Source organism: Theropithecus gelada, chromosome 19, assembly GCF_003255815.1.
Source record: "Theropithecus gelada isolate Dixy chromosome 19, Tgel_1.0, whole genome shotgun sequence".
Lineage (NCBI taxonomy): Eukaryota > Metazoa > Chordata > Mammalia > Primates > Cercopithecidae > Theropithecus > Theropithecus gelada.
Genome location: NC_037687.1, coordinates 6,562,337 through 6,582,153, shown reverse-complemented (window position 1 = coordinate 6,582,153; position 19,817 = coordinate 6,562,337). Strand labels below are relative to the sequence as shown.

Below are 19,817 nucleotides of genomic sequence, written 5' to 3'. Positions count from 1 at the left end.
GACCTTCACCCACGCCCCCAATATGTAACAAAGCTTTTGAATGTCAGTGTCTACAACCAAACATTAGCCACACCCAGTTGGCAAGCTTTGGTACAATTGTAATGAGTCGGGGTCGACTCATACATTTTGTCACCGTCGTACAAGGTTAGGATGGCCTTTATGCTCTAACTACACCTTTGGATTAGTTTTCTCGGGAATCTGTAACAAAGTGCCACAAACTGGATGGCTTCACACAACAGAAATATATTGTGTCACTGTTCTGGAGGCCACAGCCTGAAATCAAGGTGTCAGTAGTGCCACATGCCCCCTAACTGGTCCAAGGGGAGACTCCATTGCCTCTTCCACTTTCTAGTGGCTAGAAACCAGAGAGATGGGAGATTTCGGAGCCTGAGCCTACATACAGCATGTGCAGGGCAGGTGAAAGGTGGAAGTCAAATAGGTCCAGAATTTTGGGACGTCCAAGAAATCAGCATATACATATGATTACATAGTACCTGGGATCTCCCAAGTAATAAAGGAATTTCCTTCACGGGAGCCCTAGGTCTCCAGGTCTGGGGCAGTGGGTGGACGGCACCTCCAAGGTGACCTCCTACACCAATTTATTTGATATTTACCTAGCCAGCAATCCCTGATGTTTCTTTGTTTTGGTTTTGGGTTTGGCTTTGGGTTTTGTTTGGGTTTTTGAGATGAAGTCTCACTCTGTCGCCCAGGCTGGAGTGCAGTGGTGTGATCTCAGCTCACTGCAACCTCCGCCTCCTAGGTTCAAGTGATTCTCCTGCCTCAGCCTCCTGAGTAGCTGGGATTACAGTCGTGCACCACCACACCCAGCAAATTTTTGTATTTTTAATAGAGACAGGGGTTCACGATGTTGGCCAGGCTGGTCTCAATCTCCCAATCTCAGCTCACTGCAGACTGCCTCCCAGGTTCAAGTGATTCTCTGCCTCAACCTCCCGAGTAGCTGGGATTACAGGCACGCACCACTACACCCCGCTAATTTATTTTCTATTTTTATTTATTTATTTATTTTTTTATTTTTTTGAGATGGAGTCTGGCTCTGTCGCCCAGGCTGGAGTGCAGTGGCGCCATCTCAGCTCACTGCAAGCTCCACTTCCCTGGTTCACGCCATTTTCCTGCCTCAGCCTCCCGAGTGGCTGGGATGACAAGCACCCATCACCACGCCCGGCTAATTTTTTGTATTTCTAGTAGAGACGGGGTTTCACCCTGTTAGCCAGGCTGGTCTCAAACTCCTGACATCAAGTGATCCGCCCGCCTCAGCCTCCCAAAGTGCTGGGATTACAGGCCTGAGCCACCGCGCCGGGCCACTCTTTGGTGTTTCTTGACTTTCATCTGCCTTGCTCAGTTTCTGTTTCTGTTTTCACATGGCCTCCTTCTCTATGTGTCTCTTTTCTCTCCACCTGAGGGCCCTCTCTAATCCAGTATGACCTCATGTAATCCTAATTACATCTGCAAAAAACCCCTAATTTCTAAATGAGGTCATATTCTGCAGTTCCAGGTGGCCATGAACTCTGGGAGGATGCTGTTAACCCAATACAGCCATCAAGAACAGAGGCAGGGGCCTGGGTGCGGTGGGGAGGCCTACGCAAGAGGATCGCTTGAGCCCAGGAGTTTGAGACCAGCCTGGTAACATAGTAACACCCCATCCTCTACAAAAAAAAAAAAATTTAATTAGCCAGGCATGATAGCCTGTGCCTGTAGACCCAACTATGCAAAAGACTGAGATGGGAGGGTCACTGAAGCCCAGGAGTTTGAGGCTGCTGTGAACTGTGTGGCGCCGCTGCACTCCAGCCTGGGCAACAGAGCAACACTCTGTCTCTAAAAATATTCATTTAGTCTGGGCAGGGTGGCTCACGCCTGTAATCCCAGCACTTTGGGAGGCCGAGGCCGGCGGATCACGAGGTCAGGAGATCGAGACCATCCTGGCTAACATGGTGAAACCCCATCTCTACTAAAAACACAAAAAAATTAGCCAGGCTTGGTGGCGGGCACTTGTAGTCCCAGCTATTCAAGAGGCTGAGGCAGGAGAATGGCGTGAACCCAGGAGGCGGAGCTTGCAGTGAGCTGAGATCACACCACTGCACTCCAGCCTGGGCAACAGAGCCAGACTCTGTCTCAAAAAAATAAAAATAAAAAAATTAAAATATTAGTTTAACTTTAAACAAAAAAGCAGGAGGTTTCCAAGAATGTGGGAGATAACTGACCAGGAGCGGTGGCTCACGCCTTTAATCCCAGCACTTTTGAGAGGCCAAGGCGGACGGATCACCGGAGGTCAAGAGTTCAAGACCAGCCTGGCCAACACGGTGAAACCCCATCTCTACTAAAAATACAAAAAATTAGCCAGGCATGATGGCGCGCGCCTGTTAATCCCAGCTACTCGCGAGGCTCAAACAGGAGAATCGCTTGAACCCAGGAGACCGAGGTTGCAGTGAGATGAGATGGCGCCACTGCACTCCAGCCTGGGCGACAGAGGGAGACCTCCGTCTCAAAAAAAAAAAAAAAAAAAAATGCAGGAGATGGGTACACGAATATTTGAGGAGCACCCCCAATTCTTGGATGCCTGCTGTACCCCCAGTGCACAGAACACAGTCTAGTCCCTAACAAATGTGCAGTGGAAGTTTGTTGAATAAATGAATGGGCCCCGGAAGAATGAGGTGGAGAGGGAAATAGGAAGATTGGGTGTCTTCTGCCTGAAGATCGGGCGGGGAAGGGTTGGGGACAGGCAACTCAGTGGCTCACCCGAGGCCACTGCCTGGCCCATCCGGCAACCACCTCCACCCACTGTGCGAGCTGCAGACTGGTAGCAGTTGGAGGGAATTTCCCCTCGCCAATCGCTCTAGTCCCTCCCCTCGACCGGCCGGACATCCCCAGAGAGGGGCAGGCTGGTCCCCTGACAAGTTGAGGCAAGTAGACGCCCAGGAGCCCCGGGAGGGGGCTGCAGTTGCCTTCCTTCCTTTCCCCGCAGCGCTCTGCGCCCCCCTCGCCCCGCCTGCGCTAGCGGAGGTGATCGCCGCGGCGATGCCGGAGGAGGGTTCCGGCTGCGCGGTGCGGCGCAGGCCCTATGCGTGCGTCCTGCGGGCTGCTGTGGTTCCACTGGTCGCGGGCTTGGCGATCTGCCTCGTGGTCTGCATCCAGCGCCTCTCACGGGCTCAGCAGCAGCTGCCGCTCGAGTCACTTGGGGTGAGTTGAGATAGAAAGTTGGGAAGAAAACATCCGAACTTATTCTGGCAGAGAATACGGAGAGGGGCGGAGGGACCGTGCACCAGGGCGGAGACTGAGAAGCGCGGGACAGAAAAGACAAAATCAGAATGAGATGGGTACAAAGAGGCCAGGGAGGAAGATCGGGTAGGGCAGAAACAGAGACCAGAATAGGGAGGCGAGGCGGGGACCAGGCTGCGCGGTGTAGGGGCTCCGAGAGAGTCACCCTGCCAGGAGGCACAGGGAGATCCCGGGACGGGAAAGGTAGGCGCACATGTAAATGGAAGATGACTCGGCTCTGGTGTTCCCCGGCAGGCTGACTCAGAGGCTGCTGGGGGCTTCACAAGGCTGGGCGTGGGGGCTCCCTGGAGCCTCCTAGGACGGGACGACCCCAGCCACTCGCTCCGGGTGGGGGAGGGGTCCCCTTGGGGACCGCGCCGGGCACCTTTGCAGCGGAGAGAGAGTCCGGTGCGCGCGGTGCACTCGCGCCCAGTGACATACAGGAAAACGATTCGGGAAACTAAGAAGTTCTTTTGAAGGTCTCGACTTTACGTTCCCCGCTGGTTCAGACCTGCTTCCTCTTTAAGAAGTCTTAAGAGTAAATAAAATAAAATGAAGTCACCCGTGCGCGCCGTGGGATGAGAGGTGGAAAGGAGGATGGACAGAGAAAAGAGAGCTCCTGGCACGGGGGACACATAGAACCTCTCTGCTTACGTCCGTGCCCTGTTTTCTGGTCTTTTCTTCCAGTGGGACATAGCTGAGCTGCAGCTGAACCATACAGGTAACACGGGGGACGTGGAGGGACGGGGAGAAGAGACATAGAGAGAGAAGGAAGGAGAGACAGAAAGACAAGTGGGGAGAGACAGAGAGAAAGAGACACAGAGAGAGACGGAGGGAGAGAGAGAGGGAGAGATAGGGAGGGAAACAGAGAAGGGGAGACAGAGAGAAGAGAGACGGAGGGGGAGGGAGAGGCCAAGAGAAAGGGAGTGAGAGACAGCGAGAAACAAGGACAGAGAGACAGAGGGGACAGACAGAGACAGAAGAAGACAGGGAAAGAAAGGGAGAAAGAAACCGGGAGAGACACAGGAAGAGAGAGCAAGGGAGAAAGACAGAAAGAGAGAGGGAGAGAGAGGAAAAAAAAAAAGAGGAGAGAGAGGGAGGGAGAGACAGAGAGGAACAGTGAATGAAAACCGGAGAGGCAGCCGGGTGTAATCCCAGCACTTTGGGAGGCCGAAGGCGGTGGATCACTTGAGCCCAGGAGTTTGAGATCAGCCTGGCCAACATGGTGAAACATCGTCTCCACTAAAAATACAAAAATTAACTGGGCGTGGTAGCAGGTGCCTGTGATCCCAGCTACTCGCGAGGCTGAGGCAGCAGAATCGCTTGAAGTTGGGAGGCCGAGGTTGCAGTCAGCCGAGATTATGCCACTGCGCTCCAGCCTAGATGACAGAAGGAGATTCCGTCAAATAAATAAGTAAACAAATAAATAAATGAAAGGAAAGAGAAAGAAAAGAAAGAAAGAGGGAGGGAGGGAAGAGACAGAGAGAGAAAGAAAGGAAGAAAGAGAAAGATGAAAGAAAGAAGAAAGAAAGAAAAAGAAAGAAAGAAGAAAGAAAAGAGGCGAATGGCAGAGAGAGGAAGAGACAGAGAGGGGGAAGAAGAGAAAGAGGGTGAGGGAGAAAGAGAGATCATGCCTAAGAGAAAGAGGAAAAGGGAGAGAATGAGAGAGAGAGAGAGAGAGAGAGAGAGAGAGAGACGGGGCAGGTGTGTGTTTCTGGGCATCCACTACCTTTCTCTCTCTTTCGCTCTCAGTCCTTCACATTCGATCTCTTCCCTTAGAAGAATCAAAGGGATTTTGTTAGTAAACAAAAATGCTCACAGGAATGGCTACCCTTCCTCCATTCATGCCACAAGCACTAATTATACATCTGCGGTGGGCAGGCCTTGTTCGGGTGCCGCTGCGCACAAAACAGACAGAAATCCCTGCCTGGTGAGCTTCCCTTCTACTATTACTCCTACCGAGGAGGAGATGACAAAAGATAAAAATGAACATGTGAAAAACAGAGCAATGCCACATAGAGTAAAACAGGCCAAGAGCAGGTTTTAGAGAAAAATCAGGCAAGGATGTGGGTGGGGGATCCGGGCATGCCAGGGTTGGGGTTTTCATTTAAAGTGGAGTCTCGGCGGTGGGGGGCAGGGGGTCTCTGAGTGGGTGGCATTGGCAAGAAGCCTTAAGGGAGATAAAATGAACCGTTCTGCTTTAGGTGAGAGTATCTGTCTCCTCCCAGCCTCTCTCGAATGCTTGTTCCTCTTCTGTTTTTCCACGGTTCATCCCCAGAGACTAACATCACTACAGGCTTGTTCCTTCCATTTTGTAATGGAAAGGACCTTTGTTTCTCTCTCTTCTCCTTGGGTCTCTGACCCCTGATCTCTCTCTCTCTCTCTCTCTCTCTCTCTCTCTCTCACTCTCTCCCCCCTATATTTTTCCTGTAATTTGGTCTTGAGGCCCCTTTCTGGAGAGTGACTGTAAACTCTAGCCCCGCATCGACGGGGCACGGGGCGTGGTGACCATGGTTGTTGATAGCGTCTTTCACATGTCAGTTCTTTCTTCTGCTGGATGATGTCATGCCTAAGTGTCTGACAGGGAACCAGGTGTCACTCTTACAGGAAATTTGCAAAGCCTGGTCAACAATACAGGAAATTTGCAAAGCCAGGTAAACAACCTTGTGGCTCCTGTTTGACCTGTGTTCCGTTCCTTCCTCACAAGACAACCAGTGTCCAGGAGAGCCTCGAGTGAGAAGGAGAGTGAGGCTCAGGTGTGTCAGTCAGATAAGACACAGAGACAGGAGACGCTGCGAGAAACACATGAAATGCGGCCGAGCACCGTGGCTCACGGCTGTGATCCCAGCGCTTTGGGAGGCTGACGCGGGAGGATCGCTTGAGCCCAGGAGTTCGAGACCAGCTTGCAAAACATAGCAAGACCACCATCTCTAGAACAAAATTTTGAAAATCAGCTGGTCATGGTGACGCACGCCACTTCCCAGTGACTCAGGAGGCTGAGGTGGGAGATAGCTTGAGCCCCAGAGGCTGAGGCCGCAGTGAGCTATGATTGCACCACTGCACTCTAGCCTGGGTGACAGGGTCAGACACCATCTCTCAAGAAAATAAAGATCCTAGAGAGAAGAGGGCCAACGAGAAGGTGTCGGAGCTCTCTGAGACATACACACGCTCAACCAGCGGGTGGAGAGCAAGGAAAAGAAAGGGACCTGGGAGCCAAAGCTTTTATTGAGGTTCAGGGTGTTACCCAAGCAGGCTTCCCTTCGGGAATTCTCTCGAGCTGTTTCTCGTGCGCTCTCTCGCGCGTCCTCTCTCTCGCTCTCTCGCGTCCTCGTGCGCACGCTCCCTCTCACTCTCTCACACTCTCTCTCGCTCACTCTCGCTCACTCTCTCGTGCACTCTCTCTCGAGCTCTGTAGCTCTCGTCCTCTCTCACACACACACTCTCCTGCTCTCTCTCTCATGCTCTCTCGCGCTCTCTTACTCTCTCCTGCTCTCTCATTCTCTCTCTCGCTGTCTCATGCATTCTCTCTCTATATATCTCTCCCTCCCCATCCATCTCTACCCTTGTCTGTTTCGGTTTTTTTTTTCTCTCTCTCTCTACCCCTCTCCCCTTACTCCTCTCTCCTTCTCTTTAGATCTCTTACGTTCTACCCCCTTCCTTTTTTTTTTTCTTTTTTTTGAGACAGGGTTTCTGTCACCCATACTGGAGTGCAGTGGTGTGATCATAGCTCACTGCAGTCTCATCCTCCCAGGTTCAAGCGATCCTCCAGCCTCAGCCTCCCAAGAGTAGCCAGGACCAGAGGCGTACACCACCACACTTGGCTAACTTTTTATTGTTTGTAGAGATGGGGGTCTCGCCATGTTGTCCAGGCTGGTCTTGAACTCCTGACCTCAGGTGATCCATCCGCCTTGGCCTCCTAAACTGCTGGGATTTCAGGCGTGAGCTACCATGTCCAACCTATCCCTTGATCTCTAACTCTCAATCTCTATATCTGACTTTCTCTATGACCTCCTGTGCCTCAGTTTCCCTAAAACTTCATCCTCTCATCCCTCTAACCCTGTGCCCCAGGACCTCAGCAGGACCCCAGGCTATACTGGCAGGGGGGCCCAGCACTGGGCCGCTCCTTCCTGCGTGGACCAGAGCTGGACAAGGGGCAGCTACGTATCCGTCGTGACGGCATCTACATGGTCCACATCCAGGTGACACTGGCCATCTGCTCCTCCACGTCGACCTCCAGACACCACAACCCCACCACCCTGGCCGTGGGAATCTGCTCTCCCGCCTCCCGTAGCATCAGCCTGCTACGTCTCAGCTTCCACCAAGGTTGTACCATTGCCTCCCAGCGCCTGACGCCTCTGGCCCGAGGGGACACACTCTGCACCAACCTTACTGGGACACTTTTGCCTTCCAGAAACACTGATGAGACCTTCTTTGGAGTGCAGTGGGTGCGCCCCTGACCACTGCTTCTGATGAGGGTTTTTTAAATTTTATTTTATTTTATTTAAGTTTGAGAGAAAATGTTTACACACAGGGGCCACCTGAGGTGGGAGTCGGGGTGGGGTGGCGGGTAGGACAAGGGAGGGCATTGAGTTTTTTCTGTCTTTTCATTTTCCTATTAAAAAATGCAAAAATCAGCCAGGCATGGTGGCATGTATCTGTAATCCCAGCTACTCGGCTGACTGAGGCAGGAGAATCGCTTGAACCCTGGAGCTAGAGGTTGCAGTGAGCCAAGATTGTGCCACTGCACTCCAGCCTGGGCGACAGAGCAAGACTCTGTCTCAGAAAAAAAAAAAAAGTTCTTGGTTAGGGATATTTGAAGAATAGAGGAAGCAGTCTGGGCACGGTGGCTCACACCTGTAATCCCAGCACTTTGGGAGGCCGAGGAAGGCAGATCGTTTGAGCCTAGGGATTCAAGACCAGCCTGGGCAACATAGTGAGACAACTATCCCTACAAAAAAATATAAAAATTAACCAGATGTAGTGGTATGCTAGTCCAAGCTACTCGGGAGGCTGAAATGGGAGGTTGGGTAGAGCCCAGGAGGTCAAAGGCTACAGTGAGCCGTGATCATGCCACTGCACTCCAGCCTGAGCAAAAGAGTAAGATTCCCTGTCAAAAAAAAAAAGTTCTGTTTTCTCCTTGGTGCCTCTATTTGACGAGAGGAAACACAGAAATCACTTTGGGTGGCTGTCCCTCAAAGCAGACAGTGCAAAACACCTAACAAGTTGGGAGGCCAAGGTGGGTGGATCACTTGAGATCAGGAGTTCCAGACCAGCCTCGCCAACATGGTAAAACTCCATCTCTACTAAAAATACAAAAATTAGCCATGCATGGTTGAGGGCGCTTGTAATCCCAGCTACTCAGGAGGCTGAGGCAGGAGAATCACTTGAACGCGGGAGGCGGAGGTTGCAGTGAGCCGAGATCGCGCCATTGCACTCCAGCCTGGTGATAGGTGTAGCAAACCACCATGGCACACGTTTACCTATGTAACGGAACTACACATCCTGCACATGTACCGCAGAACTTTAATAATAATAATAATAAAAGATCACTTGAGGTCAGGAGTTCAAGACCAGCCTGGCCAACCTGGCGAAACCTCACCTCTACTGAAAATATAGGGTCTTGCTCTGTCACCCAGGCTATAGTGTGGTGGCATGATTGTGTCTCACTGCAGCCTCAAACTCCTGGGCTCAAGTGATCCTCCCACCTCAGCCTCCCAAATAGCTAGGACCGCCAACACAGGCCACCACACCCCGGCTTTTTTTTTTTTTTTTTTGAGATGAGGTCTCATTACATTGTCCCAGTTGGTCTCAAACTTCAGTCTCCCGAAATGCCCATCTTCCCACCTCAGCCTTCCCGAGTGCTGGGATTAGAGGCGTGAGCCACTGCACTGGACCTCGAATACATTTTGGAACCCAGAATTTTCCAGTATTTAAAGATGGTATACAGGATTAGACCATCTTTTTTTTTATTATTTTATTTTGAGATGGAGTCTCGCCCTGTTGTCCAGGCTGGAGTGCAGTGGTGCAATCTCATCTCACTGCAACCTCCACCCACCCAGGTTCAAGTGATTCTTCTGCCTCAGCCTCTCAAGTCTGGGACTACAGCAATCTGCCACCACGCCTGGCTAATTTTTCTGTTATTATTAGAGACAGGGTTTCATCATGTTGGCCAGGATGGTCTCGATCTCTTGACCTCGTGATCCACCCGCCTCGGCTTCCCAAAGTGCTGGGATTACAGGTGTGAACTACTGCGCCCAGCGTTTATACCGTCTTTTATGCATCACCTTAGCGAGGTTGGGGCAGCATTTTGTAATCAAACACCATACTTTTTTTTTTTTTTTTTACAATGAGAAGTGTTAACATTCACACTAAGTGGGATACAAATCAAGACTACAGGCCAGGTGTGGTGGCTCATGCCTGTAGTCCCAGCACTTTGGGAAGCCGAGGTGGGCGGATCACCTGAGGTCAGGAGTTCGAGACCAGCCAGGTCAACATGGGAAAACTCCGTCTCTACTAAAAATACAAAACTTAGCCGGACATGGTGGCCGGCACCTGTAACCCCTGCTACTCGGGAGGCTGAGGCAGGAGGATCACTTAAACCCAGGAGGTGGAGGTTGCAGTGAGCCAAGATCGTGCCATTGCACTCCAGCCCGGGTGACTAGAGCAAAACTCCATCTCAAAAAAAAAAAAAAAAAAAAATTCAAGACTACAATTACCAGCCTGGCTAATATGGTGAAACCTCATCTCTACTAAACATATAAAAATTAGCTGGGTGTGGTGATGGGCACCTGTAATCCCTGCTACTAGGGAGGCTGAGACAGGAGAATCTCTGGAACCCAGGAGGTGGAGGTTGCAGTGAGCTGAGATAGTGCCACTGCACTCCAGCCTGGGTAACAGAGTAAGACTCTGTCTTAAAAAAAAAAAAAAAAAAAAAAAAAGACTACAATTAACAAAAAGTTAGTTCAGGTCAGAAATTGCTGCCAAACAATTTACCAAAACGACTTGATTTCCAGGGGTTTTTGGATTTTGGAATTGGGGACTCAAAGTAAAGTCAAATGCTCCTGATGGCATTTAATATGGACTGCACACCGTTTTAACACATTAACTCAGCTCGTGTTTATGCAAGACCTACAAAGCTGGAGGAATCGTCATCATCCCATTTCACAGATGAGAAAAACAGAGGCGCAAAACTTTAAGTCATCTGCCCAAAGTTACTGGTTTTGTAACTGCTGGGGCCTTTGTATTTAAAAGTTAAGGAAAATAGTGGCATAAAACCTGAGTCACAAGCCCAGGGCAGTTCATCTACATAGTAGTGGACTCAGGATTCCAACCCAGATAATCCCGCATCTTGCATCCTTGCTCTCACCTCTAGAGGGTGAAGTGAGAGGAGCGGTGTGGGGTGTCCCCAGCTGAGGGAGGGGAAGTGAGACCCACACACCACCCTCCCCCACAAATCTAGCCCTGCAGCCCCTCTCCAACCTTACTTGGACTCAGGACCATGCATCTGGAAAAGCCACAGACACTCGACGCCAGCTTGTGAAAGTAACCGGGAGGGAGGCTGTACTCTGCAAAGCCACAGGGAAGGGGCCGCCCAAGACCATGAGAACCCACCACTTACATCAGCATGACCTGGATGTGAGACACAGAGTCAAAGGAGATTATCTAGCAGCTTTAAGATTTGACTGCCTGACTATCCACAATAGCAAAGACTTGGAACCAACTCAAATGTCCATCGATGACAGACTAGATTAAGAAAATGTGGTACGTATACACCATGGAATACTATGCAGCCATAAAAAAGGTGAGTTCATGTCCTTTGTCAGGACATGGATGAAGCTGGAAACCATCATTCTGAGCAAACTGTCTCAAGGACAGAAAACCTAACACTCATAGGTGAGAACTGAACAATGAGAATACTTGGACATAGGGTGGGGAACATCACACACCAGGGCCTGTTGTGGAGTGTGGAGTGGGGGGAGGGGGGAGGGATAGCATCAGGAGAAACACCTAATGTAAATGACGAGTTAATGGGTGCGGTAAAACAACACAGCACATGTATACATATGTAACAAACCTGCACGTTGCACACATGTACCCTAGAACTTACAGTATAATTTTAAAAAAAAGATTTGACTGCCTGGCCAGGCACAGTGGCTCACGCTTGTAATCCTAACACTTTGGGAGGCCGAGGTGGGCAGATTGCCTGAGGTCAAGAGTTCAAGACCAGCCTGGGCAATATGGTGAAACCCTGTTTCTACTAAAATACAAAAAAAAAAAAAAAAAAATTAGCCAGGCATGGCGGCATGCGCCTGTAGTCCCATGGCTGATGCAAGAGAATCGCTTTAACCCAGGAGGCAGAAGTTGCAGTGAGCCAAGATCGAGTCACTGTACTCCAGCCTGGGTGACAGAGAGACACTCTATCTCTAAAAAAAAAAAAAAAAAAAAGATTTGACTGCTCCACTGGATTTTGGAATTGCAGGGGGCCTTCAGCCCCTTCATTTTGGCCAATTTCTCCCATTTAGAATGGGTATATCCAATGCCTGTACCCCACTGTATATAGGAAATAACTAACTTGGTTTTGATTTAAAGACTCACACGTGGAAGGGACTTGCCTTATCTCAGATGAGATTTCGGACTGTGGACTTTTGAGTTAATGCTGAAATGAGTTAAGACTTTGGGGGATGGTTGGGAAGGCATGATTAGTTTGAGGACATTATGCTCAATGAAATAAGTCAGTCAAAAAGGAAAAATATGTATTGTATAAACTAGCTTACAGTAATCTACCAATAGGAGTAAAACTGTTCACAGGAATATAAAATAGAATTTTTTAGATGTGCAGTCTTTGAGGGTTTCTTTGTGTTTCTACCCATCAAGAATTTTCCTTCAGGTGCTTCACAGTTATTTGAATCAGTTCTATTTTCTTTTTTCTTTGTTTGTTTGTTTTGATTTTTTGTTTGTTTTTTGAGATGGAGTTTCGCTCTTGTCACCCAGGCTGGAATGCAGTGGTGCCGTCTCAGCTCACTGCAACCTCCGCCTCCCGGGTTCAAGTGATTCTCCTGGCTTAGCCTCTTGAGTAGCTGGGATTACAGGTGCCCACCACCATACCTGCCTGTAATCCCAGCTACTGAGGCAGGAGAATCGCTTGAACCTGGGAAGTGGAGGTTGCAGTGAGCCAAGATCAAGCCTCTGCACCCCAGCTTGGGCAACAGAGCAAGACTCCATTTCCAAAAAAAAAAAAGAAGAAAAAGAAATTCAATGTCCATTAACAGGAAGGCTGAGGCAGGAGGCTTGAACCCAGGAGTCTGCAGTGAGCTATATGTTCATGCTGCACTCCAGCTAGGGTGACAAAGGAATACAAAGAAAGAAAAGAGAGAAAGAGAGAGAGAGAAGGAGGGAGGGAGGGACGAAGGAAGGAAGGAAGGAAGATTATTTGATGTTATATGATTTTCACCTCAATTTTTGAAAAAAGAGTGTATACACAGGGTTTTATAGAAAATAAAATGCAAGGCCAGTCACAGTGTCTCACACCTGTAATCCCAACATTTTGGGAGGCCGAAGCGGGTGAATCACCTGAGGTCAGGAGTTGGAGACCAGCCTGGCCAACACGGTGAAACGCCGTCTCTACTAAAAATACAAAAAAATTAGCCAGGGGTGGTGGTGGGCACCTGTGGTCCCAGCTACACAGGAGGCTGAGGCAGGAGAATTGCTTGAACCTGGGAGGCAGAGGTTGCAGTGAGCCAAGATCATGCCACTGCACTCCAGCCTAGAAACAGAGCGAGACTCCATCTCAAAAAAAAAAAAGAAAGAAAGAATGAAAGAAAAAAGAAAATTCAAAGTCTGTTAACAGTTAATCATCATCCTGTCCACTTCATCAAAAGGAAATTCAATGTCCGTTAACAAGACCAGGTGCAGTGACTCATGCTTGTTCCTGGCACTTTGGGAGGCCAAAGTGGAGGGAGGCCAAGATGGGTGATTCACCTGTCCCAGCTGAGGGAGGGGAAGGATCACCCACCTTGGCTTGGTCAGAAGGGCAATAAGGGAAAGACCAATGTGGCTTTTGTGGCAAAACCCTCTCTCTACTAAAACAGACAAAAGAATTAGCCAGGCATGATGGCAGGTGCCTGTAGTCCCTGCTACTCGGGAGACTGAGGCAGGAGAATCACTTGAACCCAGGAGGCAGAGGTCGCAGTGAGCCGAGATTGCAACAAGGTCAGCTTTCTTTTTTTTTTTTTTTTTTGTATGTTTAGTAAAGACTGGGTTTCACCATGTTGGCCAGGCTGGTCTCAAACTCCTGACCTCAGGTGACCCACCCACCTCGGCCTCTCAAAGTGCTGGGATTATAGGCATGAGCCGATGCATCCAGTCTCATCTTTTAAAATTTAGCATTAAACTCAGACACCCAGATTAACAGGATAAAGACCAGAGATGTCCACCGTCATAAATTTAGCCTGCACAAAGGAGGAACTGGTGTTTTGATGAATCTACCTAACTCACCAATTAGCTGACCACACTTTGTGTGTGATCTTTTTTAAGGGTGACGGTAAATGCTTCATGAGTATGTTGTGCTGAGATAGAAAAACTGTATCTCTTTAAAATTCTCAGAACATTGATTTAAATATCATGCTAGCGTGCGTATGCACAATGCACATGCAAATTTCCAGCAAACTTGACCAGCCCTGAGACCCGAGTGAGACTATTTGAACACAGAGCCCACATTTTCCAATTTGGGGCAAACCCACGTCTTAATACTATGCAAGTCTCCAGAGAACCCACACATTTGTGCCCCAATATCTGCTCATTTCCTCCCACCCCTATTCCCTGGTAACCACAGTTCTGCTCTCTGTCTCTAAGAGTTTGGCGTTTTTTTTGTTTTTGTTTTTTTTTTTAAGATTCCCCATATTGACAGAACAGGAGTATCACTATCTTGGACAAGTGCTGCCATTTTAAGTTTCATCTTGATCGGGGCCGGGTGTGGTGGCTCACGCCTGTAATCCAAGCACTTTGGGAGGCTGAGGCAGGTGGATCACGAAGTCAGGAGATTGAGACCATCCTGGCTAACACGGTGAAACCCCATCTCTACTAAAAATACAAAAAAAATTAGCCAGGCATGGTGGCGGACACCTGTAGTCCCAGCTACTCGGGAGACTGAGGCAGAAGAATGGCATGAACCTGGGAGGCGGAGCTTGCAGTGAGCCAAGATCGCGCCACTGCACTCCAACCTGGGTGACAGAGCGAGACTCCCTCTCAAATAAAAAAAAAAGTTTCATCTTGATCAAAAACTGCCTAAATCCAAATGGCATCAGCCTAATGTCTAAGGTCACCATGACCATAAACCACAAATAACATCCTCAACCACAGACATGTCAGCCCTAAGATAACCTCCTTTCTGGGTGGGAAGATGTCAGCCCCAAGATAACCTCCCTTCTGCCCAGAGACATTCCAACCCCCCCACAAACCTCTCCCCCACACAGAAACATTTCAAGCTTGTGATAAGCCCCCTCACCCTAAAACCAATATATACTGTTAGTCTGTAAGAGAGAGCGCTCCTGACTGAAATTGACTAGAAGCCCCTCTCAGGTTTATTCTCCAAAATAAACCCGTCTTTGACTGTTGAGCCACTTTTTGTGTTTCTTTCCTCTTTCTTTAACTCTTACCTGTATAAGTGAGATCATGCAGTACTTGTCTTTCTGTGTCTGGCTTATTTCACTGAGCTCAATGTCATCCAGGTTCATCCATATTGTCCCAAATGTCAGGATTTTCTTCTCTTGTAAGATGCAATAATGTTCCAATGTGTTCCTCTCTAGACCATACTTTCTTTATTTATTCATTCATTATTGGACACTTAGGTTGTTTTCATATCTTGGCTATTATAAATAATGCTGCAATGACACTATTCACAATAGCAAAGACTTGGAACCAACCCAAATGCCCATCAATGACAGACTGGATAAAAAAATGTGGCACATATACACCACGGAATACTATGCAATCATTAAAAAAGAGTTCATGTCCTTTGTAGGGACATGGATGAAGCTGGAAGCGAAGCCATCATTCTCAGCAAACTAACACAGGAACAGAAAACCAAACACCACGTATTCTCACTCATAAGTGGGGGTTGAACAATGAGAATACACAGACACAGGAGAGGAACATCACACACCAGGGCCTGTCAGGGGATTGGGGGCAAGGGGAGGGAGAGCATTAGAACAAATACCTAATGCCATGTGGGGCTTAAAACCTAGATGACAGGTTGATAGGTGCAGCAAACCACCATGGCACACGTATACTTATGGAACAAACCTGCATGTTCTACACATGTATCCCAGAACTTAAAGTAAAATAAAAATAATAATGCTGCAATGTTCATGCAGATATTACTATGTTCTGACTTCTCAATGTCAGAAGTGCGGCCTTTGAGGAACTGAAACCTGTGTAACTGAAAGCTATTAAAGAGCAGATTCTCCTGCTCCAAATACTGCATTCTGGAAGAGGGAACTAAGGTCTTCAAGTCTTAGTGAAACCGTTCTCTGACGTCTTTCTCATATACCCTGGTTTCCCCATGGGGGCCACACAAGACCCAGGGCATTCTGGAAGAGGGTACTAGGGTCTTCAGGTCTTAGCGAAGCTGTTCTCTGGTGTCTGTCTTATATGCCCTGATTCCCCAATGGGACCACACAAGACCCAGAGAAGGCAAACATTTCCACTGGCAGACTTGTTGCAGATTCTTCTCTCCTCCAACCCCAAGATCATATTGTACTTGCAAGATCGTTTCTGCCCTGAGAATTGGCTTAACACTTTGTCATTATTCAAATAGGCTGAGACGGATGTGCCTCATCCGCTCAGGAGGCAAGCCCAGACAAGCCCAGACAAGACCAAACTTTCTTTACATTCAGAGACTATCTGGACTCTCAGATTCATATGTAAGTCAAAAACCACCTACCCAGCACCCATACACACACACACACGAGCACAGCCTCCTCCTCATGTGCACACACCCAGGCCTTGGTAAAGTGTGCACACTTAGTCTTTTATGTGCACAGACCATTACTCTGTCAAATAAAAAACAAATCCGAATTTAGCAGGAGAGACTTTATTCAAAAAGACTATTACAAGGAGGGTAGAATAGGACTATCCTGTCACACACATCCATGTGAAGAGAGTCCACCAACAGACTTTGTGTGAGTAACAAGGTTGTTTATTTCACTTGGGTGCAAGTGGGCTGAGTCTGAAAAGAGAGTCAGCAAAGGGAGATGGGGGTGGGGCAGTTTTTATAGGATTTGGGTAGGTAGTGGAAAGTTACAGTTAAAGGTGGTTATCTCCTGCGGGCAGGGGCAGGGGTCACAAGGTGCTCAGTGGGGAGATCATGAGACTCATTGTTCAGGAGAAGGAATGTCATAAGGTGGATTGTTTAGTTGGGGTGGGGCAGGGACAAATCACAATGGTAGAATGTCCTCTTTTGTGGTTCTTCAGTTGCTCCAGGCCATCTGGATGCAGGTCACAGGGGTTATGACGGCTTAGTTTGGGCTCAGAGGCCTGACATTCCTGTCTTCTTATATTAATAAGAAAAACAAAACAAAATAGTGGTGAAGTGTTGGGGCAGTGAAAATTTTAGGGAGGATGGTATGGAAAGATAATGGGTGATGTTTCTCAGGGCTGCTGCAAGTGGGATTAGGGGTGACGTGGGAACCTAGAGTGGGAGAGATTAAATTGAAGAAAGATTTTGGGGTAAAGGGTGATATTGTGGGGTTGTTGGAAGGAGCATCTGTCATATAGAATGATTGGTGGCCTGGATGTGGTTTTGTAGGAACTGAGAAACCAAACAGAAGATAGAAGGTCCAAATAAGAGAAGGAAATAATAGCCGGGCGCGGTGGCTCAAGCCTGTAATCCCAGCACTTTGGGAGGCTGAGACGGGCGGATCACGAGGTCAGGAGATCGAGACCATCCTGGCTAACACGGTGAAACCCCGTCTCTACTTAAAATACAACAAAATTGGCCGGGCGAGGTGGCGGCGCCTGTAGTCCCAGCTACTCGGGAGGCTGAGGCAGGAGAATGGCGTGAACCCGGGAGGCGGAGCTTGCAGTGAGCGGAGATCGCGCCACTGTACTCCAGCCTGGGTGACAGAGCGAGACTCCGTCTCAAAAAAAAGAAAAAAAAAAAAAAAAGGAAATAAACAGGTATTAAAGGACTAAGAATTGGGAGGACCCAGGATATCCAACTAGAGAGTGTCCAAGGTGGTTCAGCATAATTATCTGCTTGGTTGGCGAGTTTTTGGGCTCTATCCTTGAGTGCTTTTATGTTGTCATATACCAGGCCAGATGGATTTAGGTAAAAACAACACTCTTCATTTAAGAATATACAGAGTCCTCCTTTTTCAGCAGTGAGTAAGTCGAGGCCTATTCCTGTCTTCTTATATTAATAATAAGAAAAACAAAACAGTAGTGGAGTGTTGGTGTCATGAGGGGAAGTTGTTCGGTCCCGTTTGCAAACTGATTTTGGGGGGTAGGGAAAACTAGTGTACATGTGCCTGTCCAATTAACAGGTAGACACATGTAGGTGGAGGAGCCACAGAGGAAGAAGAGGCCTTGTGTAAGGTAAAAATGGAAATGTAAAGTGAAAAGATGAGAGGATGTACTAAAAGAGGTACCTTCCTGTGGGTGGGAATCTGGAGTAGGCAAGAGAAGATTACCAGCCTGGAGAATTTCCTGTCTAGCCTGCTGGAGGACTGGAAGATAGTCACCCAGAAGGCTTGTGTCTGGGACAAGGTTGAGGCCAAGCAAGAAAGTGTGTCCATATAAAAGTTCAAATGAACTGTACCCTGTGGTCTCTCGAGGACAGGCCCTAATTCTGAGGAGGGCAAATGGTAGAAGTACTGTCCAGTCATTTTTAAGTTGGAGGCTGAGCTTGGTGAGGTGTGTTTTTAAAAGACCATTCGTCCGTTCTACCTTTCCTGAAGATTGAGGATGGTTTGGGGTACGAAGTTTCCACTGAATACCAAGACCCTGAGAAACTGCTTGGGTGATTTGACTAATAAAGGCCAGACCATTGTCAGATTGAATAGAAGTAGGGAGGCCAAATCAGGGAATTATATCTGTTAGAAGGGAAGAGATGACTGCAGTAGCCTTTTCGGAGCTAGTGGGAAAAGCCTCGACCCATCTGGTGAAGGTATCGACCCAAACCAAGAGATATTTAAATTTACAGACATGGAGCATATGAGTAAAGTCAATTTGCCAATCTTGTGTCAGAGTAAATCCACAAGCCTGATGTGTAGGAAAAGGAGGAGGCCTGAGAAAGCCTTGGGAGCTGGTGGCATGGCAGACAGAGCATTGAGAGGTGATGGTCTTAAGGATGGATTTCCATGGAGGGAAGGAGATGAGGGCCTGCAGGAGGCAAGCCAGAAGCTTGTATCCCACATGGAGGTGGTCACGAAGGGAAAAAAGAATGGACTGAGCTTGTGAGGCAGGAAGAATGAATTTTCCATGATTTAAGAACCACTTGCCCTGAGTTGGAAAAGACTGGTGGAGCAGGTTTTCAGAAGAACAGTAGATGGGAGTGATAGAAGAGAAAGAAAAATACTGGCCCTCTGGAGTTGGGGCTGGAATATTGGCAGGTGTGGAGGCATTGGCTATTTGTTTTGCTGTCCTGTCGGCATAGGCATTTCCTTTTGCAATAAGATCAGTTGGTTTCTGGTGTCTTTTACAATGAATGACTCCAGCCTTGGCTGGCAGGAGAGCAGCCTTAAGGAGGGCCTTTGTTAGGGAGGCATTGATAATGGAAGAGCCTTGTATGGTAAGGAAGCCTCTTTCAGCCCAGATGGCAGCATGGTTATGGAGGATGTGGAAAGCATATTGGAGTCAGTATAAATGCTAATGTGCATTCCTTTAGCGAGAGAGAGCACACAAGTTAAAGCAATTAGTTCAGCTTGTTGGGAAGTGGGGGAAGGAGGAAGCAGCAGCTTCGATAATGGAGGTGTGTGACATGACAGCATATCCAGCTTTAGCTGGTGAAAATTGATTGGGTTTAGAAGAACTACAATTGATAAATCAAGTGTGGTCTAGGTTTGGAATTGAAAGAATAGAAATCTGAGGAAAGGGGGAAGATGCTATGTGTATTAGGGAAACACAGTCATGTGGTTCAGGACTTGTGTTGGGTGTTAAGTGAGAAGCTGGGTTGAAATCGGGCCCTTGGGCAATAGTTACTGTCGGGGTTTCAATAAAGAGTGAATAGAGCTGGAGGAGTCAAGGGCCAGACAGTAAGTGTGAAAGGTGTGAGGAGGATATTAATGCTTGAAGGTTGTGAAAACTGTAGAGGGTCAGTGGAGATTAGCCTGTTATTTTGAGGGTTTTCAGATGTATTAAAGCAGCAGCTGCCACTGCATACACACATGAGCGCCAGCCTAAAACAGTAAGGTCAAGTTGTTTGGACAGAAAGGCTACAGGGCACGGTCTTGGTTCTTGTGTAAGAATTCCTACTGCACAGCCCTGCACTTAGGCTCTGTGTAATGAAAAAGGGTCAGGATGAGTCAGGGAGAGCTAGTATGGGAGCA

General features: G+C 48.3%; 1 protein-coding gene across 1 annotated transcript; it reads left to right on the top strand.

Annotated features, from left to right (window-relative positions):
- The first annotated feature begins 2,888 nt into the window (after nt 1-2,888).
- Nucleotides 2,889-7,907, top strand: CD70 (CD70 molecule). Its single transcript, XM_025368226.1, has 3 exons — nt 2,889-3,195; nt 3,961-3,994; nt 7,342-7,907. Exons 1-3 carry the CDS (start codon nt 3,034-3,036, stop codon nt 7,728-7,730), a joined length of 585 nt encoding a protein of 194 aa, XP_025224011.1. The 5' UTR covers nt 2,889-3,033; the 3' UTR covers nt 7,731-7,907.
- The last annotated feature ends 11,910 nt before the right edge of the window (nt 7,908-19,817 follow it).

What these genes read in the sequence shown, in the direction of transcription:
- CD70 (XM_025368226.1), top strand. Translation starts at nt 3,034, where the DNA reads ATGCCGGAGGAGGGTTCCGGCTGCGCGGTGCGGCGCAGGCCCTATGCG. An exon ending in TGCCGCTCGAGTCACTTGGG is followed by an intron (nt 3,196 to 3,960) that starts GTGAGTTGAGAT and finishes CTTTTCTTCCAG; the next exon opens with TGGGACATAGCTGAGCTGCA. An exon ending in GCTGCAGCTGAACCATACAG is followed by an intron (nt 3,995 to 7,341) that starts GTAACACGGGGG and finishes CCTGTGCCCCAG; the next exon opens with GACCTCAGCAGGACCCCAGG.